The following is a 24,318-nucleotide window of genomic DNA, read 5'->3' as shown; positions in this document are numbered from 1 at the left end:
CAGCCAGATGTGTCTGTCATTTTTGCATCATGAACTCAGGGTTTTAAGTGAAGTTGGTGGCAGTGTCTGCAGCATGGGACTTGGTTGCTTCAGTTTCTTCATCTTAAAAAAAAAACAAAACAAAAAAGATGTGGTATTTTTTGGAGAAATGTCACGGATTGTTTTTTCTCGTTGACTGTAATCACCTACTGTGATCAGGTGCTATTAAAGTAATTTTATAAATTTTAGTTACTTAAAAACCTAAAAAACATCTAAAAACTATTGAATTCATCCTTTATTCAAATCTGTTTAGTACCTCATAATTATTCATTTGCACCTGAAAACCTTAAATTGCTCATTAATGAGTTTGCAGATGTGTAAATCTAATTAAGGGATTTCAAGCCTTCCAAGCAAAGTCCCTGAGGTGGATTTAGGTGTTTGGTGGCCTTAAGAATTGCTGCTTTCAGACACGCCCCCCTTTATATTGTTATATATATGTTTTCCTAATATAAAATTATTCAAACATATATGTTGGTCATTGATTTTTGAGTGCGGAAGTTTTTATTTAAATGTTTGAAATAAATCTGGTAAATCTATTTTTTTCCTAAAACCTGATATTACTACATGCTAACACTTGAAACACTTTAAAGGTTTCGGTGCATTTCTCATTCAATGCGGCTCATTCCTGGGAAAAACCAAACGTTTGAAGTCCTGTAATGCGTCACGGTGGGTGTGTTCTGTTTTTATGTCTGAATGTGAATGTGTGCAGTCAATTATATCACAATTAGCTGGAAGTCTCTGCTGTGACTGCGCACCAGATGGGAAACAGATTCCTTCTCTGCTTTTATGGTCGACTCTGTCTTTGTGTTGTAGGAAGAGAGAAACCCGAGAGTCGCTCCAGCATGGAGGGGGGGCGAGGTCTTCTCCTCGGCCTCATCGTGGCAGCGTGTTTCTATGGCAACACTGCTCAAAAGACAGGTGGGTGTGATTATGCCGCTATGACTGAACTTCCTGCATGCCAGAGAATAAAGGATCGCATCAAGCGCGCCTCTACTTACATTACATCAGCCCAAAACATCTGTAAAGCAATCTGTGTATATACGGGAATATATAGGGTACACACACACACACACACACACACACACACACACACACACACTCTCTGGGCCCCTTACAGAGTAGACCTATGTGGTAACTTCTGCAGTTCTTTTTCAGTATGAACACATTGAGCACTATTACTAACCCTGCACATGAATGCTGCACAGAATTATGGGCTACACTTGCTTTTTATCACCAGTGCCTGTTTATCGGTCTTCTCCAACCCTACTTACTACCAGACAGAACGTTGCTATTGGACGATTCTGCAAAAATCTGGACCCTGCTCAGCGTTTTTTGAATTAGTTTTATCCATCTGCCTATATGATGACCGGGGACACGGGGAAACTACAAGTAGGGAAAGGGTTAAGGCAGACAGACAGGTGTGGGTTTGGCTAAGTTTAAGCAACTACCTTGTTTGGTTAAGGATATAAATTCGGGTCTTTCAAGGGACTGGAAGTCTGTTCTCTTGCATAAAAGCACTGTTTGTCAATGGGAAATAACCCACTGAAAATATATTCCATTCTAGTAGGAAAACAGTGGATTTGAATCTCTTAGAGGTCCTTCAAGGAATAACCCAAAGTATGTAGAACATCTCAAGACAAATATTAAGATGAAAGTGTTTGTCCGCAGCCAGGCACAGGAATGTTGGGCATGTAAAAGTTTAGGCGATGAACCGATGTAGGGTTGGATCAGCACTTTGTCGCTCTTCTGTTTGCACCATAAACACTTTCTGAAGGAGATGAGCACCAGCTGTAAGCCACTTTCACTTTCCTCACATGTTTGCATCCAGGAGTCCACCTGAAGGTAAGTGCTTTCAGAGTAGACCCCTGCTTCTGTCCAGAAACTGTCCACAACCTGACAAGCTTTTCCTCTGGCTTGCACACAACACAAACAACCCACCACTTCTCTCTCTGAATCACGCTTCACCTCTGGCTGAAACACTCTCTGGGAACCAGGAACTGCTCGGGTAGCTTTCCTTGCTGCACTCTATGACCTCTTACCTGCAACATCTCTTCATGACTTGACAACCTTCCCCCTCAGTCTGCACTCAAGAGGCTGTAGCCGACATCGTCTTCATGGTCGACGGGTCTTGGAGCATCGGCGCTGAGAACTTCGAGCAGATCCGTCAGTTTCTGTACACGCTGGTCAACAGCTTCGACGTCGGGCCAGACCATGTCCGCATCGGGCTGGTCCAGTACAGCACCAGTCCACGCACAGAGTTCCTGCTCAACACCCATCAGAACAAGCAGGACATCCTCCAATACATCAGCAAGCTGCCTTACATGGGGGGCGGCACCCAGACGGGACAAGGCTTGGACTTCATGCTTAATGAACACTTTGTGGAGGCAGCTGGAAGCCGGGCTGCCAAGAACGTGCCGCAGATCGCTGTAGTGATCACCGATGGCAAATCACAAGACAACGTGGAATCCCACGCCCAGAGCCTGAAGAGGAAGGGAATCCTTTTGTATGCGATTGGTATCAAAGACGCAGACGAAGACCAGCTGAGAGAGATAGCGAACGAGCCGCACAGCCAGCATGTCTACAGCGTGTCTGATTTTGCAGCACTGCAGGGAATTTCTCAGAGCATCATCCAGACACTTTGCACAACTGTAGAGGAAGTCAAACGACAACTCCTGCAATTGTCTCAAGGTAATATGTGACATGCCAGTGGGTTTATGGTGATTCAGTGATCTGGCTTGGGTATTACTAATGTCCAGGCCATGATAGAGGCAAGTATTACTATTTGTTGCACAGAATATTTTGGTTTCTCCAGCAATTTACATATCCAGTGTCCCCTTGACCAACAATGCATGCTTTAAACATTAACCTCAAAGTTAGAACTTGCAAACAGCAGTTCCACATAGTTCTATAAACTGTGTATACTAGCTGTCAGGATGAGCGTTCCCAAGTTCAATCATTTTATCATCCCTGAAACAAATGTCACCATGTTTGAAGCTTTCAGTCGTTAGTTGTTGCTGACAATGCCAGTGAGGTTGTATGTGGTCATTTCCTGCAGTTCCTGTATAAGAGCTGACCATTTTAACCACAGTTTAATCTCACTAGCAGTTCTACGGGGGGGTTTCATGCTTCACTCAAGGGGCCCATTAACCTTAGAACCCCCCCCCGTAACTTGATTGTCTGTGCATTATTATTCTTTGGAGGATTATGTTCTATGTTTTGGACGCATGATTCCCATAATGCTTCAGGAGATAGATAGGGATAACGGTGCCGGTTAGTTAGCTAGCTGTGGACAACAACTTAAGCTGGATTAATCACCGGATTACTTTGTGTTTATTTGCAATTGATCTCAGAGATAACGATATCTGTCTAAATATGTGTATTTTGTGTGTTACGTGGTATATGTACACAAGCACAGACTGACATTTAAGTGTTCCTCAGCTTGTTGTCCTCCAAATGCTGACTTTTTTTCTGCCTCCTGTCCAGAATGTGCCAAAGCCACCGTGGCCGACATCGTCTTCCTGGTCGATGGCTCCTCCAGCATCGGCATCAGTAACTTTCAGGAGGTCCGGCAGTTTCTCCGAAGCGTCATCTCAGGCCTCGACATCGGCCCTGACAAAGTTCGGATCGGCTTGGCGCAGTACAGCGATGAACCTCACAAGGAGTTCCTGCTGAAGGACCACATGGACAAGAACTCCCTGCTGGCTGAGGTGGACACTTTCCCCTACCGAACAGGGGGCACAGAGACGGGCAAGGCCATCGACTTCGTCCTGACGCAGTACTTCACCAAAGAGGCGGGGAGCCGAGCCAGCCAACGGGTGCCTCAGATCGTCGTGGTCATCACTGATGGGGACTCCACGGATGATGTGGTAGCACCTGCACAGCGCCTGAGGCAGCAGGGAGTCATAGTGTTTGGCATCGGGGTAGGAGAGGTCAACCTGAAGCAGCTTGAGTCCATCGCCAACCGGCCTCCAGAGCGCTTCATGAACACCATCGATAGCTTCCAGGCTCTGCAGAGGCTGACAGAGGGTCTGCTGCAAACTGTGTGCATCTCAGTGGAGGATCAGAGGCAAGGTAAGGCAACCGATTGGAGGATACATTCTTATTGAGTTTATTATCTTAAAATTAAATACAAGAATCAGAGGAAAACAACTACCCAAACATCTACTTGTTGCAACATACAGGAGAAACCGTAGAGTAACTTTAAGAGCAGCTTAACACCAGCTGAAAATCTTGTTTTTACTTGTTGAGCAGACACATAGTTCAGACACAGGAGATATTTTTCACACATAAATAAATTTCAAATAGCATGCAGACCCACGGAGGCTCTGTAGTGATTAATGTAACCCGCTCTACTTCCAGTGATGTTTGAGGTCAGTCGGCAGTGATGTGGTGTCAGCCAAAGAATGCAACATTTAGACACAGACAGTGTTTGGGAAAGGGGGACAAACTGTATTTAATTTCCTGTTACACGAGTTTAGCGTGGGAACTTTAATTTTCCACAGAAATGGTTCATTGGCCAGGACGAGATCTCTTTGTCTCTCAGTTGTAGGCATCCAAATAAGGATCACTATGTGCTTTTATCATGCTCGTTAATTTTTCCACACTAATTTTACTGTAATTTGGAGTCATTTGGTATACATAAACTGTAGGCTGTTAAATTCGGATTCACCAGCCTTTGCGATCTGTAAGAAAAAAGTAAACAACAAGGAACAAGTGATGACAGAAATGTCAGTTCTTGTGAATATCTTGGTTGCAGTTTATGAATCAGTATTTTGTAATTCATAGGTGATTTTGATTTACTATGTTATAATGCAGAGACACCGTTAATTGCTTGGTGTTATTTTCTGGCTGTAGTCATCTACTATAGCAGTAGATGTTATGTCTTTTTATTTTGGTTTGCTTTCTTTCAGCCTTGGCAGAAAGGTTTGGGGATATTTTCTTCCTGGTGGACAGTGGTGTGTCTCCATCAGAGTTCCAGCAGATCAGGACCGTCCTTGTCCGACTGGCAAATCAACTAAACATCGGAGCGTCCGCTTACCGTCTGGGCCTGGCCCAGTATGGTCAAGATACCAAGGTGGAATTTCTTCTCAATGCCTTCCAAACCAAAGAGGAGACCCAGAATGCTGTTAAGCGTTTCCGCCCGCGCAGACTGCAGCCCAACGAGCCTCGTAACCTGGGCAGTGCGTTGCAGTACGCCAGCACTAATTTTTTCACCAGTGACGCTGGAAGCCGGGCGGACCTCGGCTACCGACAGTACCTGGTTGTTCTAAGTGGCAAGGACTCCGATGATCCTGTGTACAGGGAGTCTCGTCTGATCAAATCATCAGGAGTCACTGTGGTGGGAATGAGTCTTGGTGCTTCGCTGAATGAAATGCGTCTTATAGCCACTCCACCATACATTTACCAGACTATCAGCAATGCTGTTCCTACGCTGAGGGCTATATTCGAAACGGAGGAAGAGAAGACCACTCTCACTGGAGGTGAGCGTGTTTTTCAATTACACTGTTGTTATAATCACTTGTGAAAATGTATTTCCGAATGTTACCATTGAAGTCTCAGATATGTGAGTTGATTCTTACTGACAGATGAGTAAACTGATTGTGTCAGCGTTGGCTGTAGCTCGATCGCCCTCGCAGACGCAGTACAAGTAGAGATCTATCCTGTGTCTCAGATCTAAGGTGATCATACACCTGTCCTGCTGGAGGCGGGAAAACGGGTACAGTAGTCCCTCGCTAGAACGCGGTTCACCTTTCACGGCCTCGCTGTTTCGCGGATTTTTTTAGTGCAATTTTAGTGCATGCTTTTTTTTTTTACAGTGTATGAACGCGCATTGTGTTCTGCGTCCTGATTGGCTAAGGGACTGTAGATCAATGTCAATCAGTCTCCTCCGTGCCGTGTCTCTGGACAGTACAGAATGCGTTCGGCTTGCCAAATTTACATAAATGTTCAGTCGCTAGCAGTGTGACTTTGAAGTGCTGCCTGTTTGCAAGATAAACAAACAAGTCAAACAAGAGATAAATGTGAGGAAATGTTAATGCCTGTCTGAGAAAAGAGTATAAACTGTATGGTGAGGGGTTTTACAGCCTTATAATATATATAGTAATTGTAAAAAATAAAGCTGACTACTTCGCGGATTTCGCCTATTGCGGGTTATTTTTAGAACGTAACCCCCGCAGTAAACGAGGGACCACTGTATTGCCTATTTAGGACAGCATTTTAGTTGTGGTGTACACCTCCACCCTGGTCCACTCTAGTGGCACATCTGACAGGCCTATAAGTGTCACTCACTTTCTGGAGCCAGGTTCAACTTTTTTGCCAGACCACCTGCACCCCCTCTCCCCCAAGTCACCAAACTGGCCTTTTTCAAACAAATTGACAAGGCTGTGTTTTGTCATGCAGGACTAAAGTTGGTCTGAACATGGCCTTGCACAACCTGCGTGAGGTACAAGTATACTCATCTGTCAGTGAGGAACTGTTCACAGATTATCTAAAGCAATATGTATTCTCATCTCAGCCTGTCCTCCATCTTGAAAGTTATCTCAATGGTAGCTCACACATGAATCGGTAATCATGACTTCATGATAATACACTTTCACAGATTGTAAAGCAGCCAAACTGGCAGACATCGTGTTCATCGTTGACGAATCGGGAAGCATTGGAACCCCCAACTTCCAGTTAGTGCGCACATTCCTGCACTCGATTGTGAGCGGCCTGGAAGTCAGTCCAACTAAAGTCAGAGTGGGCATCGTGATGTATAACGACAGGGCCACAGCACAGGTCTACCTCAACACCTTCAATGACAAGAAGGAACTGCTGAACTTCATCAAGATCCTGCCTTATCGTGGAGGAGGTACGAACACTGGAGCTGCCCTGAACTTCACCCGAGAGAAGGTTTTCATCAAGGCAAGAGGAAGCAGGAAGGATAAAGGCGTCCAGCAGGTGGCGGTGGTGATCACAGACGGAGAATCCCAGGACAGCGTCAGCCAAGCAGCAGCTGATCTCCGCAGGGCTGGTGTCACTGTTTACGCCGTAGGAGTCAAAGATGCCAACGAGGTCCAGCTGAAAGAGATAGCGTCTTATCCCACAAATAAGCACACGTTTATTGTGGACAGTTTTGCCAAGCTGAAAACGTTGGAGCAGAGCCTGCAGAAAATTCTGTGCAATAACATAATTCGACAAGCAATCTCAGTCAGCACAAGAAGAACTGGCATCAAAGAAGGTCTGAAACAGTGTTTTTTTCAATATATTTGGCTTTGTATACATGAATAGCAACCATATATTTGGATAGAATAAGTTTTAATATGTTTAAGTTTAAAGAATTGTAGAACTGTATTTATAGCATACAACATTTAATGTAAAGCGAGGGTACACCTGATGCATTGGGAAAATAACTTAAAATAGTTTTGCTTTTCCTTTTCCAGGCTGCGTACAAACAGATGAAGCAGACATCTTCTTCCTGATTGATCACTCAGGAAGCATTTACCCCTCCGACTTCAATGACATGAAGAAGTTCATCATTGAGTTTCTGCATACCTTCCGTATTGGTCCTCAACATGTCCGCATGGGAGTTGCAAAATACGCAGATTCGCCCAACTTAGAATTTGATCTGACAACCTACTCAGATGCCAAGACACTGGAGAAAGCTGTAGAGGGCATTAAACAGATAGGAGGCGGGACGGAGACAGGAAAAGCTCTGGAATTCATGGGCCCACACTTTGACAGAGCAATGGCCTCTCGTGGACACAAAGTCCCCGAGTACCTGGTGGTCATCACTGATGGAAAATCCTCAGATGAGGTCAAGATTCCTGCAGAGAAACTGAGGTCGCAGGGAGTTGTTGTCTACGCCATCGGGGTGAAAAATGCAGATGAAGTTGAGCTGAAAGAGATTTCCGGCAACCCAAAGAGGACTTTCTTTGTGAATAATTTTGATGCTCTGAGGCCCATCAAGGATGATATCATCACGGACATCTGCTCTCAAGATGGTAAGGAAACCTGAACCAGATTAGAGTTGAAAATGCGTGTCTACCATATTCTGTAGGGCAACACACACCAGCATTGGACAGCTGATAGTAGAGAGATGACAGGACATTAGGGCGTCCCCACGCTCATCGTTTTCTTCATAAGACCACACACTGATTGTGTTGTGACACAGCTAATCACAGATGGACATGTCAGTGCATCACAATAAGCCACTGTCCAATTTCACAGCCTTGATGCTCATCGGGGTTCCAGAAAAATCAAATAATGTGATGGTCCATGATGTAGCCAGTGTGTGTTGCACTTAACTGACCACCAAAAGGATTCTGTTGGCACATATTTGATGGAATCAGCCAACCTGATAATTGTTTGATCTGGGCTGAGATTTAGTTGGAGACGCATTGATGCTGCTCTACTGAGTGACTTTACTCCAGCAGCCTGCTGCTCCATCATTAATAACTGTCACCAGCATTATTTAGCTCTTTACCACACAGACAATATTCATGTATCTTATGTGCCTCAAATCACAGTGTGAAAAGTTTTAATTACAAAATCTTCAGCTTATCTTGACTCTCTTTAGTTTGTCTCATTATGTGAAAGTGCATTGTTTTCCCCAAAAATGGGCGTGGCCTTGCACATCTGGTCTATGGGTACATTTTGCATTTGAAGATATCCCCAAGGGCCCAGTGGCAAGAAAAGCAGAAAAAACAGAAACACTACACTAACATATCCCTGTGTTTTTGTCCTCAGCTTGCAAAGACATACCAGGCGACCTCCTTTTCTTGATTGACAGCTCTGGAAGCATCTATCCAGACGACTACCAGAAAATGAAAGACTTCATGAAATCTGTCATTAGCAAGTCTGTCATTGGGCAGAATGAGGTACATGTTGGTGTGATGCAGTTCAGCACCGTCCAGCAACTAGAGTTCCCCCTCAACCGCTACTACACCAAGGAAGAAATGTCGAAAGCCATCGATGATATGCGACAGATTGGCGGAGGCACGCACACAGGCGAAGCCATCACAGATGTGTCGCAGTATTTTGATCCATCCAAAGGAGGGCGTCCTGACCTGAGGCAGAGGCTGGTAGTGATAACAGACGGCGAGGCTCAAGATCAGGTCAAAGGCCCCGCCGCGGCTCTTAGGGCCAAAGGAGTGGTGGTCTACGCCATTGGAGTGGTGGACGCTAACACCACCCAGCTGCTGGAGATCAGCGGTTCATCGGACAGGGTCTATAATGAGAGAGACTTTGACGCTCTGAAGGACTTGGAGGGCCAGGTGGCCTTGGAGCTCTGTGATCCAGAGAGAGGTAAGAGCACACTGGGCCTATCCCAAGAAACCAATAATTTTGGTAATGGAGCATAAACATTTCTAAGCCATGGATTCCCCCTATGAGTCTTCAACTCTCTTATTTACGTCTTGCAGAAAAGTCTTTTTCAGTACAGATCTTTTATTTTATGAGTCAAAAACCCTTGAAAGATCCTAACTGGTGCTAACGTCTAGGTTGTGACACCAGTCCTCTAATTCTCATTTTAAAGATAATCCTGAAACAACAGGGATTTTTAAATCAGTGCCCTATTTGCACATCTTTTGGTATCTAAATGAGTGGTAGATAGAAATAGTTCAGTAGCCTGAAAACAACTGTCAATAAAACCCATCCGGTTCTCTGACAGATTGGATGGATCCATTATAACGTAACTGGTTATTCACCCTTGTCTCTCACTCCATTTGCTCTCCTCCAACCAGACTGTAAGAAGACAGAAAAAGCGGACATTATCTTCCTGGTGGATGGCTCTACAAGTATAACTCTGAGCAAGTTTAGAAGCATGCAGAAGTTTATGGCGTCAATGGTGAACCAGACCACAGTTGGCAAGGACCTGACTCGCTTTGGGGTCATTCTCTACTCCACCAATGCCAATTCTATTTTTACTCTGAAACAATATAACTCTAAACGAGAGGTTCTTGCAGCAATAGCAGCACTGAAGTCCCCATATGGAGACACCTATACTGGCAAGGCTTTGGCATACTCTTTAGAGTTCTTTGATGCCGCTCATGGTGGTCGGGCGGCTCTTCAGGTGCCGCAGATTCTCATGGTGATCACAGATGGTGACGCGACTGACCGTAACAATCTGGTTGCACCATCTGAGGCGCTGCGAGACAAAGACATCAGCGTCTTCAGTATCGGAGTGGAAGGAGCCAACAGGACGCAGCTGGAGATCATGTCTGGTCACGAAACTTCCAGAGTTTTCTATGTGGACAATTTTGACGCCCTGGAAACTTTGTACAAGAATATTACACATGTCCTCTGCAATACCACCAAGCCAGGTAAGAGTTAAAGCACCTCTGCACACGTCTTGACAATGTGTGATGATTCACAGCACCTACATATAGCCTTATATAGCCTACATATCTATTTTCATTAAATGATTTAGAGGGTCAGTTAATCAAAGCCTCAAAAAAAACAAGCAGGTTTTTCCATGTGAACATTTAAGCCTCTGGATATGTCGATGTTTTTATTGGCAGAATTTATTTTTTGGTGACTAAAGACTTCAAAAAACTACTAATTCAACTAAAATTTGAATGAATGAACAGCCTTATTTTCTTTCAAGCCAAAACAGAGCACAATGAGAAAAACAAAAACAGATTTCCAAGGATTCATAAAGCTAAATAAAAGCACTGCTCACAATTGACTTTATGAACCAGACACCCGAGGCAAATAATATCCATGTGAGATCAATTTTCTAGTCAAATATATAAGTGGCCTATAAAACAGTCATGAACTCTAATTGCTTTAAGCAAATACTGCGATACCTGTGATAAGCAAATATCAGCCAATATTGTCACCCTGTGCGTCCATTGGTCACTAAATGGAGTTATTTACAGAGGTAATGAATTCAGATGATGTTCACAGTGACATTATTAACCAGACAGGTCGTTTGGAGGAAGAATCCAACCACAGGAAAGCCTGCGTGTTCAAAAGTTACAAGGAATAAAGTCAAATAGGCTTGGAGTGTTCCCCCTTATTTATTAGTAATGGGATGAATTTCCTCTTTGCTTTGCAGTTTGTGAAAAACAGAAGGCTGACCTAGTCTTCCTAATCGATCAGTCTGGAAGCATCGACCCCAAGGACTACGTCACCATGAAGAAGTTTACAACAGAACTAATAAACCGCTTCAAAGTCGGTGAAGATTTAGTGCGTGTAGGACTTGCCCAGTTCAGCAGCACTTTTCAGGATGAATTTTACCTCAACCAGTTCTACACTGAGCAAGCTATCACCAAGCACGTCTTGGATATGGTGCAGCTCGGTGGAGGCACCAACATCGGTCGGGCCCTCGATTCCATCAGGGGCTATTTTGAGGCGTCAAGGGGCAGCCGTAGATCTGCCGGGATCTCCCAGAATCTGGTGCTGATCACAGACGGTGAATCGCAGGATGATGTGGAGGATGCAGCTGACCGCCTCAGGGATATGGGGATCGAGGTGTTCGCCATTGGCATTGGAGACGTCCATGATCTGCAGCTCCTGCAGATCACCGGCACCCCGCAGAGGCTGTTCACTGTGCATAACTTTGGTAGCTTGGAAAAGATCAAGCAAAAGGTGGTTGATACAATCTGCAAATCCAAACCCCCCCAAGATCCCTCTGGTGAGTTGAAGAGTTGTTGCCTCTCTGTCCGTCTCCTCTTTGTCCCACCATATTCCTGTGTCTGCTACTTTCAAATGTAAAGAATAGGTTCCCTTTGCTACAGACTGCAGCATTGATATCGCCATGGGATTCGATATTTCTCGGAGAACCGGAGCTCCCGGTGAGATACTGATCAGTGGCCACACCAAGCTCCAGACCTTCCTGCCAGAGATTGTCCACTACGTTTCTTCAGTACAAGGCCTGTGCTGCGTCGGCCCTGCACCCATCAAAACCAACATCGCCTTCCGATTGGTCAGTCGTAATGGAGGTCCCCTGTACGACTTCAACTTTGAGGGCTACAGTGAAGACGTTGTGAGGAAGATCATGACGTTGAATTTGGCAGAGCCGACTTATTTCAACACCGCCCTGCTGAAATCCTTCGGGCAGAAGTTCAGCTCCGAGTCCAGAGCTGGTGTGAAGGTGAGACGTAGCACATAGTCTAACAACCACCCAAAAACAAGCAGCCAGCCTTAATGGTTTTGCACTTACACTAGTTTAAGTTAGAGAGTTTCACATAAAGGCAGGTGGTAGTAGGTGCTAAATGTTTTGGAATTGGTAGATTCCAGTAGATCGCTTCAGCCGGCAGCCACAAACGGGCTGCAACGTGATCCTGTGGGGAAACCATGACAGTCAGGGAATGTCTGATAACATCACAGAAAGGAAGGTTACCTACAGAGATAGACCTTAAGGATCCGTTATAAAGCTCTTTTCATAGACACCAGACTTCATTGACAAAACCAATAATTTTACCTCTCAGAACACAGGAGCTGCTGGTTTAGTTGTAATGACCTGTGTGTTTTAACACATTAGTTGTGATCTAAAGTAACTCTTTAAGACACCAATGTGGCACAATAACACAAACAAACTAACCAATCAAGGCAGCGGTAGACCAGCAGCTCCTGTTTTTTGCAACGTAAAATTACTGTTTATGTTAATGGCGTCTGGTGACTTTGAACCAAGCAATGTAACGGCTGTTTGTGGTTAAACCAAAAGGATCTTCCAGGTCTCTCTCTGTAGGGATCCTTTCCATGATGCTGTCACACACTTAGAATAACACTCTGAGCCTGTCAGTGGATCAAACAAGCTCTTTTGCTGGCGCAGTCGCCCTAAAGGATTACTTGACATTACATTTATGAGGGTCTGAATGTGAGAGAATTGTGATTCATGTTTAAAGAATGTGGACAATTTTGTGCTGGGTCCAGGAAGTCAGGAAAATTACTCTTAATTGATTTTCAGATACTTTAATGAGGTTGTTTGAACACTCTGGATCTCACTGTGATGCCCTTTGATGCCAAACCACAAATGCGTCAACATGGAATTAAACAAACCATAAAGATTACTAGGAAGTGCAAGTTGGCCACAAATACTATTTTTCTTACTATCCAAAGCATTCTTTTGAAATTTGTCTTGAGTTTATTCTAAACAAAATACAAAGTCGGCAAAATCAAGGATATTGATGTGTTGTTTACCTTTCAGTCACTACATGAGCTTCAAAACTGATGTTTTTATAATCCAGTAAAAACATTTATCTTTCAGAGATGTTAAATTATGACTCTCCCCCTGGTCTAATCTCCACGTCTGAGTTATGTCCTGCTCAAAAAAGGGGTTGAAATGCAGTTTTCCCATCGAAGACTTAGACAATAAAAGCAGTGTAACGTGTGATTAACCTCGTCCATCAGGTGCTGGTGATCTTCTCAGACGGACTCGATGAAGACGTGATGAAACTGGAGCACGAATCAGAGCTGCTGCGACAGTCCGGTAAAAACTGAGGAAGGCAAAGGGTTTGATGTAGAGAATCGTGTGTTATGGGAGCAGCTAACAGAGCAGTTTGGAGGGAAATCATATATAATTGTTATGTTCTTCGGTGTGTTTTTCCTGCAGGGGTCAGCGCTCTGCTGACCGTGGCCCTGGAGGGAGCGCGTGACCCCGCCCAGCTGCAGATGGTGGAGTTTGGCCGAGGATTCGGCTACAAGCTTCCCCTCAGCATCGGCATGCCGAGCGTCGGCAGCACCATCCTCAAACAGATCGTAGGTCATTTGTTGTGGCGATTTTTATCAAGATTCAAGATGTTTATTTATCATGTGCACAGTAAGAACACGGAGGTGACACTGAGCAATGAAATTCTTACTTTGCTCGTTTCCCTCCACTTAGACAAAAAAACAATTATAAATATAAAAAGAAGAAGGCAATGTACAGAAGAATAATTTAGAAAGGATAGTGCAAATATAATGTGCAAAGATATTCAAGTATTTGTACGACACGACACAATATTTTTATCGTGTCACTTTGAGCCCGTTTAACATGAGTTATTCTGTTGTTTTGTCCTCATGAGGATAAAGCGATGGACAGAAGCTTCATGTGATTCACAGAAGCTCATTGGTTCAGTTCCTGTTGTGGCGTGTTCGTTTGCAGGAGTGGAAACCAGAGAAAAGCCTCTGGGGTGTGTTGGCTGAAGAAAATATGTAAATGAATCACCATGTTAAAGAGCCAGTGGCAAAGAAAAAGAAAAGAAGAACCCAGTAAACTGGTCCCGGCTTTTGATGATCGCTTTCTCTGAAAGAAGTCAAATCAAGCAGAGATGTGACTTTTCCGTTTCTTATTTGTGTTTTTACAAAGAATAAATGTCTTAGGTGAAAAATCATCAGGATATTTTTTCTAGGCATATAGAAATAATACCTGCTGTGTTTTATTGATTGATTTTTCTAGTAATGAGCATTTTAATGAAAGTTTGAACAAGAGAACAAACACATAAAGATCCAGATGCATGAATATACCAAAGAGAATAATGACATTTATTTATACAGCAAGTTACTAAGTGCTTTATATGGTTAACAGTTCAGGACTTGTGAATCAAATCAGATGCTTGAGATAAAAGGAATAAAATCCACAATAACGGAGATAAGAACAGTAACAGTAATGGTAAAACCAGTAAGACATGTTGGTGGCAGCGTTAATAAAAGGCTTTTGAACATATGAGAAGAAAAAAAAAAGAAACTCAACACTGACAGTTTCAAACTGCTCAGGAGGCCCCGAGTCCAGAGAGAGAAGCCGGTCACCGCATGATGTGACGTCTGTTAACCGTCTCCTCCTCTGCAGGACACCGTGTCGGACAGGGAGTGCTGCAACGTCATGTGCAAATGTTCAGGACACGAAGGCACCCGAGGCTCTCGGGGAACCCCAGGGTCAAAGGTGACCGCAACACACACACACACACACACACCTTTAAACATTAAACATGATGTCAAGACTGCTCGGGGAACGTGTGTCTAAAGCAGTAAGAAGGCTGGACCAGCTGAGGACACGCAGACACTTCGAGAAAGGAAGAAACAGCCTTGATGAACCTTTGGTGTTTCAGAGAAACTTCATGTGGAGAGTGAACTGTAACAGGAACAAGTAGAAGTACCTGAGCTACAGCGTACAAATACATAAAATCCTACTGAAGTACAAGTAGAAGCAGCTTCATGTAGTGAAAGTATCTTCAGTAACAGTACTGCCTGTACTGCAGTATCAATAGTAGTAGTATCAGTAGTAGTAATATCGTTAGTAGTAGTAATACTAGTATCAATAGTAGTAGTATCAGTAGTAGTAATACTAGTATCAATACTAGTATCAGTAGTAGTAATATCATTAGTAGTAGTAATACTCGTATCAATAGTAGTAGTATCAGTAGTAGTAATATCATTAGTAGTAGTAATACTAGTATCAGTAGTAGTAATATCGTTAGTAGTAGTAATACTTGTATCAATAGTAGTAGTATCAGTAGTAGTAATATCATTAGTAGTAATAATACTAGTATCAGTAGTAGTAATATCATTAGTAGTAGTAATACTAGTATCAATAGTAGTAGTATCAGTAGTAGTAATATTGTTAGTAGTAATAATACTAGTATCAATAGTAGTAGTATCAGTAGTGGTAATATTGTTAGTAGTAATAATACTAGTATCAGTAGTAGTAATATTGTTAGTAGTAATAATACTAGTATCAATAGTAGTAATATTGTTAGTAGTAATAATACTAGTATCAGTAGTAGTAATATCGTTAGTAGTAGTAATACTAGTATCAATAGTAGTAGTATCAGTAGTAGTAATATCGTTAGTAGTAGTAATACTAGTATCAATAGTAGTAGTATCAGTAGTAGTAATACTAGTATCAATACTAGTATCAGTAGTAGTAATATCATTAGTAGTAGTAATACTCGTATCAATAGTAGTAGTATCAGTAGTAGTAATATCATTAGTAGTAGTAATACTCGTATCAATAGTAGTAGTATCAGTAGTAGTAATATCATTAGTAGTAGTAATACTAGTATCAGTAGTAGTAATATCGTTAGTAATAGTAGTAATACTCGTATCAATAGTAGTAGTATCAGTAGTAGTAATATCATTAGTAGTAGTAATACTTGTATCAATAGTAGTAGTATCAGTAGTAGTAATATCATTAGTAGTAATAATACTAGTATCAGTAGTAGTAATATCATTAGTAGTAGTAATACTAGTATCAATAGTAGTAGTATCAGTAGTAGTAATATTGTTAGTAGTAATAATACTAGTATCAATAGTAGTAGTATCAGTAGTGGTAATATTGTTAGTAGTAATAATACTAGTATCAGTAGTAGTAATATTGTTAGTAGTAATAATACTAGTATCAATAGTAGTAATATTGTTAGTAGTAATAATACTAGTATCAGTAGTAGTAATATTGTTAGTAGTAATAATACTAGTATCAGTAGTAGTAATATTGTTAGTAGTAATAATACTAGTATCAATAGTAGTAGTATTAAGTCAGACACGTGAAAGATGATGAATGGATTATGAAAAGTTCAAAATAGCATGAAAAAGAAATACTGAAGTAAAGTACCTCAAACTGAAATGTAAAAGTACTTGGTTGCGTAGTAGCACTCAGCGCCACATTAGGAATCTCTTCCATAACAGATCTTCGACTTCCAGCTCGATTATCCGACAGGAAAAAGACTTCTGGGGCGTTTTACTGAATGTTTCTGTGTGTGTGTCGTACTCAGGGTGTGTCTGGACAGAAGGGATTCCCAGGATTCCCCGGAGAGGAGGGCGTCCCTGTAAGTGCTGCTTCACATTCAACCTGGATATGTGACCTGACCATAGTTAAACCTGTGGCTGAATGAAGCTCCTTTAAAAGCTGAGTGTCAGGTCCTGATCATGTTCCTGACCCTGATCATGTCCCTGTTCCTGATCATGTTCCTGATCCTGATCATGTTCCTGATCATGATCATGTTCCTGGCCCTGATCATGTTCCTGATCATGATCATGTTCCTGGCCCTGATCATGTTCCTGATCATGATCATGTTCCTGGCCCTGATCATGTTCCTGACCCTGATCATGTTCCTGTTCCTGATCATGTTCCTGACCCTGACCCTGATCATGATCATGTTCCTGATCATGTTCCTGACCCTGATCATGTTCCTGTTCCTGATCATGTTCCTGACCCTGACCCTGATCATGATCATGTTCCTGATCATGTTCCTGGCCCTGATCATGTTCCTGACCCTGATCATGTCCCTGTTCCTGATCATGTTCCTGACCCTGATCCTGACCCTGACCCTGGTCATGTTCCTGACCCTGATCCTGACCCTGACCCTGGTCATGTTCCTGGTCCTGATCCTGATCCTGACCCTGACCCTGACCCTGACCCTGACCCTGTTCCTGATCCTGATCCTGTTCCTGATCCTGATCCTGATCCTGATCCTGTTCCTGATCCTGATCCTGATCCTGATCCTGATCCTGATCCTGATCCTGACCCTGACCCTGATCCTGTGCTTTCTCACGGCTCACTTTGTGTCTGTGTTGCAGGGCGAGCGAGGGCATCCTGGACCAAGCGGACCTCAGGGTGTCCAGGGTTGTTCTGGGCTCAGAGGACTGAAGGTACAGCAGCTAATTATCATATCAGCAGTTACTAATATCATAACGTAACATGATAAAAACATAAAAACATGCAGCAGCTGTTATCTGCCAGATGTTGACGACGTGTCTGACTCCTGCTGTTGGTGTCTGCAGGGCTACCGAGGCCTTCGGGGAAACAGGGTGAGTGACTCAGACCTGCAGGAATGTAAAGCCCATTAAGCGAGGAGGTCATGTGACGTGCTGTATGTAATGAGGAATGTTTGGACAAACATTAAAGCTGAGATAGAGTGAAATTAGACCAGCCGGAGAAAAGGAGGCCTCAACTCTCCTCCAAACTTCACAGGGCGAAGACGGAGAAGACGGACTGGACGGAGTCAACGGAGAACAGGTACAAACGTCAGCAGCCACACATTATCGTTATTATCGCTAAGGATGCACACAGGTGTTCTGAAAACAGCAGGAAGTTAGCTGACGTCTACCTGCTCGCCAACACACGGTCGGCAGGTGGAGCTGCAGCTCTGAAAGTCGGCGCCACAAAAAACAGACTCCTAAGGTAGAGTTAAAACTCAGGATGGATCACTGAGAATATCATTATCTCTGCTGGTCCATCCTCACGGCTGCAGAACTTACAAACCTGTTTTTAAGTTTCATTCAGTCTCTCAGTGATCCAGTGACAGTCTGTACATCCAGGGGTTCATCCTCTGCAGACAGGAGCTGCTGTCTGCCGGTTCATCCTCTGCAGACAGGAGCTGCTGTCTGCCGGTTCATCCTCTGCAGACAGGAGCTGCTGTCTGCCGGTTCGGCTCACTTTAATAGACACAAACTGACTATATGTGAACAAATAAGTCGATGCAAGGCAACTTTATTTATACTCACTGTGCTTCACATTCAAAAGGAAATGAGCAGGTGTGTTCAGGACTGGAGGGATTTTCAGGCTCTCTGGGCTGAACCGGTTCTGGTTTTGTGTTCGCAGGGAGCGACGGGAGGAGATGGAGGCCGAGGAGAGAGAGGACACCCGGGAAACCCAGTAATAAAATAGATCCTTTACATTTTCTCTGCTGTCGGCATGTGTCTGTGTTTCTAAAAGCAGAAAATCATTCAGAATCTAAACGTTCATTCAGCTCAGCATCTGTTTGTGTGTAGTTTTATCATCCACGTCGCTAAAACCCTTAAAACACAAGCAAACAAACCAAAACTCAAAGTAAAGGTGAGCAGAAAAGAGGTATTACTACATGTTAGTATGTGTTAATGAACAATCAGATTTAACTTTATGATTAAATTATTGATTGAATGAAGCGTTTTCTTCTGATAATGAACGTTTCATAGTGAGACTTTTGTATCTTGTCTTTTTAAACTAAGATTTCATTACATTCATAATTAACAATAACTTAACTCATTGTTACTGCAGCGACTAGTGTCTCATCTACTTTTTTCATCGTTACATTACAAAATAATTGGTAATTTCATGATTTAATTTTAACGTATAATTTAGTTGTGTCACATCAGAAGATGACTTCCTATTAGTGATGCTTCTGCCCAATATTCACATTTCATTTGTCAACGTTCACATTTTACTTTTGAAAAAGAATTAAAAACTGCTCAGTGTTCATGATCCCAGTGTATTAATGCACCTATCATGTAGATAATATCTATATATGATATAGAAATAATGAATTGCTGTTGAACGGTCTGGAGCTTGTTCAGTATTTCAGTCTGTCTGTGGAACAAAGCGTCTCTGCTTCAGTGGAATTCCCCTTTAGCCGCCGCGCCCAATCAGATGAGGCCGTCGAGTTACAATGACTCGGAGGCGTTGACCTCTGACCTCCGGCTGGTTGATTGACGGGTTGATCTGTCGTCCTCAGGGCATCCCGGGTATCAGAGGGCAGGCGGGACAGAAAGGAGAGCGAGGACTCAGAGGAGATCCGGTGAGTCCCAACAGTTTCTCTCTCTCAGAAGACAGAGCTGATGTAGAACTGACTGAAACAGAAGGCATGTACATGTGTGCTGTTTTCATCCTGAATCTGTTCATTTGTCGACTCGTTTCAAGCTGAATGAAGGAACAGCGGCTGCAGACACACCTGCCCGTTAACCTTGCAGAATGGGACACCTGTGCTGAGACACAGCGTTTGCTTTGTGAAGAGTGAAAACAGCACAGACTGAACCTTTTTAACTGAAATCAGCCTTTTCTCAGCATGAGGAAGTTGGATTTGTTCCTTCTGCTCTAGTTTAAAGTATAACTTTTTAAACCTTTTCCATATGGTGGTGCTACAAATGCCCCCCAGGTGTGATTGTACCTGTGGTGTTACACCAGGTTAGACTGACCTGACTGTCACCACACTGAAAGATATGTCTTTAAATCCAGAGGATAAAGTGACAGAAACCTGCTGAGATTCGTCTTGTTTCCTTTTAAAAGACGTCGAGGCTCAGTGCTGCTCAGTGTTCGCCTCCCTCCACATCCTGTAGCATCCATCTCAACTTCAGCTCCACCTCTCCGCTTTCTGCTTCATGCTCTTGGCTCATATAACAGCTCTGGTATGCAGCTGTAATCCTTCATCTCTCGTGGTGTTTTTCATTTTAAATGACAGGACGGAGGACATTCAACACGCCTGTTAAAGTAAATCCCTTAAGGAAGCACCAATCCCTCTTTTCCTTCTGGGCCGCAGAGCTAAGAATTACATCTGTAAGCCTCAAGCTGACTGACCTGGAAGATCCTTTTGGTTTAACCACAAACAGCCGTCCTATCGCTCTCTGCACACACACCAGACTCCATTCACTAAAACAGGGATTTAGGAGCTGCTGGTCTGCTGCTGCCTCCATCAGTCAGAGTGTTTGAGTTACAGAAATATTGTGTTGGATTGTAAAGAAATAGAAACCAAAATATTTACAAATAGGGTTTGTTGGTTCGGTGCTGGTGAAAGTCCTCTCCAGTGTCCGATCAGCACGTCCTCAGGCTGAGTGTTAATTCTGCAGCTTTCAGCCAAAACTACTTGTAACCTGTTGATAAAATGTACAAACAGTCTGCAGTGCAGCTCATTCTGCGTCTCTGCGGCCGACTCAGACTCGCAGGAGCTCATCGGTGAAGCTAACATCAGCTCTGTGCAGGCAGACACAGCTGGAGCACAGCTGGAGGAAACTACAGCCTCTGTGGAGTCTGTCCTCCAGGACTGACCAGTGAACACTTTGTTTTGTCTGACAGGGTGAACCGGGCGCTGATAACACCGTCCCAGGATCCAAGGGAGACCCCGGGAACCCAGGCTTACCGGTAAGGACCATCACAGGCCGGGCTTGTGTGGAGGTGAAGGTTTTATCAGGCTCTCAGACAGAAGTCCTAACACTTGGAGTTGGTGCAGAAACACTGGTGCAGTTTAGATCCTGAGCACGGTGACTGCTGGGTTCCTGTCTTCAGGTTTTCTTAAATAAGAGAAACTGTAGCAGGTTCCAGGTTGTCATTGTGGGAAAAAGTCCTAAATCTAATTCAGTCAGAAGAGTTGATCCTGTAAACCCTTTAAACCCACAGGGCCTCGCCGGACAGGACGGGCGGCCCGGTGAGAGCGGCGTCGTCGGAAACCCGGTGAGACTTTTCATCCTTTCACACATACGGTGACGTGTAGTAACGAGAAGAGTCCAAAACCTGCTTTCAAAGGTGCTCGACACCACACAGATGACTTGTTCTTTTTAATTCTGTGAGCCACAATTATAAAGACATCACGTCATTAAAGTGTTAATTAGCTCAAGAAAAGAGGAATAATGAAGATGAGCTGGGCGGTGTGTCGAGAACGAGAGAATAAGTCATGTCTTTTCTTCTCATGGTTCAAAATACAGGCCTGTTTTTACAGTGTACTGATAAACTGATCAAACTATCGAACCAATACAGGTTAAAACAAACAAAATAAAACAAAGTCACAAATAAGATTTAGTTCATTTTAATGTGCTGATATATTATTGATGATGTTTTGAATCATTAATCTGAAGCTGTCAGCTAAATGTTCCCTCTGAGGTAGCAGGAAAAAGTCCCTCAGATTTATTCATTCAGGGACAAAACTTAAATAAATGTACTTGGTTGGTTTGACAGCTGTGAAGTCAGCTAATGCTAATGCTAATGCTAATGCTAATGCTAATGCTAGGTGGACACTGTATCTGTTCAGAACATCAAACTCACGACATCTCGCCCAGACAGTCTTAAACAGAACTTGCACAGGTGTGTCCTCCCTGCTGATGGGTGCTGTGATGCTGAGCGCTGATCGATGCTTTGATCGTGGAATCACAATTCATCACTTCTGGTGTGTTTGTGTTTGTGTTCAGGGTCCAGATGGACGAAGAGGTCCGGTCGGACAGAAGGTAGGAGAGCACGTCCAACCACACTCAGTGCTGTTAGTGCTGTCTGCACACCAGGAGACTCCCTTTTTAAACCACCTGTGTGTGTGTGTGTGTGTGTGTGTGTGTGTGTGTGTGTGTGTGTGTGTGTGTTGTCCTGCAGGGTGCGTCCGGAGAGCCAGGAGCTCTAGGAGTCCCGGGGAGCCCAGGTGCTGCAGGTCCACAGGTGAGCTCTCACAAAGCCCGGCGACAAAGTTAAAGGAGTGAAATGCTTCCAGCAGTCAAACCTTCTGTCCTCCATGTTTTTCTCTGCAGGGTCCCAGAGGGGTCAGAGGTCAGCCTGGACAGAGGGGGATCCCTGGTCTTCCTGGACCTCAGGTGAGCCCATCACAGAGGATCCCATCAGCTGCTGTGAAGACTGAAGTTAAATTCTTTCTTTACGACGGCACTAAAACAGTGTTGTTTGACAAGTGATGAAACAAGTGGCGGCCTGGGCCCCATTAAGATAGCTATAAAAACTATAGGGACTGGTCCAGTAGATCACCTCAGCCAGAACTGGTCCAGTAGATCACCTCAGCCAGCAGACACCAAACGGGCTGCAATGGCTGCAATGTGATCCTTTGGGACAACTGCACCTGATCACAGTAGGTCCACTAAAAGAGCTTGTTTGATCCACTGACAGGCTCAGAGTGTTATTCTAAGTGTGTGACAGCATCATGGAAAGGATCCCTACAGAGAGAGACCTGGAAGATCCTTTTGGTTTAACCACAAACAGCACACACACCAGACTACATTCACTAAAACAGGGATTTTAGAGAACAGGACACAGAAAATAAAATGACTGAACCAACACCAACACTTTGTAGCTACCAGTCATTTAGACACCAAAGTGTAAACATGTCCCGGTTAAGAGTGCCTGAGTTATCCTGTAATGAAAAGAATATTATAGAAATCAGTTTGTTTATTGATTCTAGAAAAGGAATACCTCCCAATTAGAGCCTAAATGCTCATTATTGACCTTGGAAGCGATAGTTTGACCAAAAGATCTAAAGTCGAGGCTGAATAATATATAATATTTGTGTATTTCACGTTCTATTAAATAACTCAGATAATAATGACTGTGGACTGAACACTTTATGGCTGAAATGTATTAGAAAGTAGAATTTTAGAAGCCATTAAACGCACCATTTACCCTCCATAGAAAACGACACCCAAAACTTTCTAAAAGTCTAAATGGAGCAAATATTATTTGAGGTTTTCTAAAAATTCCTACACTTTCAGGAATGAACTGGTGGAGGAATATTTCATTATTTATTCATTTATTGGCCTAAAAATAGTCACATTTAGAAACATTAGAATTAAAAAAAGAAAGAATCTGCTTTTTGATGTGAACTCCCCTCAGTGGTCCCTAGAACGTGATGGGAGCTACGGCTCTGTTTGGATTTATACAATAATTTCATGAAATGTGACTTTAATTGAGCACAGTTTGAATACTTATGTAGTTTATTCTCAAAGAGTTGGGTGGTTCTGTCTCTCAGGTCGTAAACACTCATAAATCATCCCCATCTTCATCGTGCTGGAGAGTTTTTAACGGGGGGGTGAGGAGTGACGGCTCATTCTGCGGTTGTCGTATCTGACGCCTGACGTCTGGGACTCGTCTGGTTTCTAGTTTCTGGGTCCAGTTCAGCAACGTGAGTTCAGGATGTTGTGAGATGTTACTTCAGCCCGTGTGTTTTACAGATCTGACCTCAAATCATCTTTATTTACGAGCCCTGCATGGAGGTCGTTAAATGAGACTCTGAGCCAGAAGGGAGTGTCTCCAATTGGGGAAGTAAGAAAGTAAAGAGGATCAATATGTCAGGAAACACAGAGTGGACATTTTTGAATTACGGGTGTGTGTAGTGTTAGATGTTAGTCTCCAGCTGCCGTCCCTCCGTTTAAAGTTTAAATACAGTTGGCCGGGGACAGCGTTTGGAGCCAGAAGTGGTTTATTTGGCGAGGACAGAGCACGCTAATGAACATCAGTGTAAAAATACAACATGTAAACATGCTGGAGTTAGCAAGGATGCTAATTTACCTCCGAGGTCCCCAGACAGGTAACAGGAACAGGTGACATCACAGGTGACAATATTAAAACACGTGAAGACTTCTCTACGCTTCTGATTGGTCAGGTTCAGTCAGGACCCTCCTCTGATTGGTCAGGTTCAGTCAGGACCCTCCTCTGATTGGTCGGGTTCAGGCAGGACCCTCCTCTGATTGGTCAGGTTCAGTCAGGACCCTCCTCTGATTGGTCAGGTTCGGTCAGGACCCTCCTCTGATTGGTCAGGTTCAGACAGGACCCTCCTCCGATTGGTCAGGTTCAGTCAGGACCCTCCTCCGATTGGTCCGGTTCAGACAGGACCCTCCTCTGATTGGTCAGGTTCGGTCAGGACCCTC

At 43.6% G+C, this 24,318-nt stretch overlaps 1 protein-coding gene across 1 annotated transcript in view; it reads left to right on the top strand.

Moving 5' to 3' along the window:
- The first annotated feature begins 869 nt into the window (after nt 1-869).
- The window catches only part of col6a4a (collagen, type VI, alpha 4a), a 41,816-nt gene continuing 18,367 nt past the window's right edge, over nt 870-24,318 (top strand). The window contains exons 1-24 of the mRNA XM_070836101.1: nt 870-957; nt 2,119-2,727; nt 3,523-4,110; nt 4,950-5,519; nt 6,638-7,258; nt 7,461-8,021; nt 8,767-9,324; nt 9,762-10,340; nt 11,078-11,656; nt 11,760-12,115; nt 13,375-13,453; nt 13,577-13,722; nt 14,792-14,884; nt 16,713-16,766; nt 17,518-17,589; nt 17,722-17,748; nt 17,912-17,956; nt 18,542-18,595; nt 19,431-19,493; nt 20,765-20,830; nt 21,086-21,139; nt 21,871-21,906; nt 22,046-22,108; nt 22,198-22,260. Of these exons, the coding sequence (XP_070692202.1) occupies nt 882-957; nt 2,119-2,727; nt 3,523-4,110; nt 4,950-5,519; nt 6,638-7,258; nt 7,461-8,021; nt 8,767-9,324; nt 9,762-10,340; nt 11,078-11,656; nt 11,760-12,115; nt 13,375-13,453; nt 13,577-13,722; nt 14,792-14,884; nt 16,713-16,766; nt 17,518-17,589; nt 17,722-17,748; nt 17,912-17,956; nt 18,542-18,595; nt 19,431-19,493; nt 20,765-20,830; nt 21,086-21,139; nt 21,871-21,906; nt 22,046-22,108; nt 22,198-22,260 (6,012 nt within the window). The 5' untranslated portion in view covers nt 870-881. The remainder of the gene's footprint in view (nt 958-2,118; nt 2,728-3,522; nt 4,111-4,949; nt 5,520-6,637; nt 7,259-7,460; nt 8,022-8,766; nt 9,325-9,761; nt 10,341-11,077; nt 11,657-11,759; nt 12,116-13,374; nt 13,454-13,576; nt 13,723-14,791; nt 14,885-16,712; nt 16,767-17,517; nt 17,590-17,721; nt 17,749-17,911; nt 17,957-18,541; nt 18,596-19,430; nt 19,494-20,764; nt 20,831-21,085; nt 21,140-21,870; nt 21,907-22,045; nt 22,109-22,197; nt 22,261-24,318) is intronic.

Source organism: Pempheris klunzingeri, chromosome 8 (genome assembly GCF_042242105.1).
Source record: "Pempheris klunzingeri isolate RE-2024b chromosome 8, fPemKlu1.hap1, whole genome shotgun sequence".
Lineage (NCBI taxonomy): Eukaryota > Metazoa > Chordata > Actinopteri > Acropomatiformes > Pempheridae > Pempheris > Pempheris klunzingeri.
This window is presented reverse-complemented; position numbering and strand designations above follow the sequence as displayed.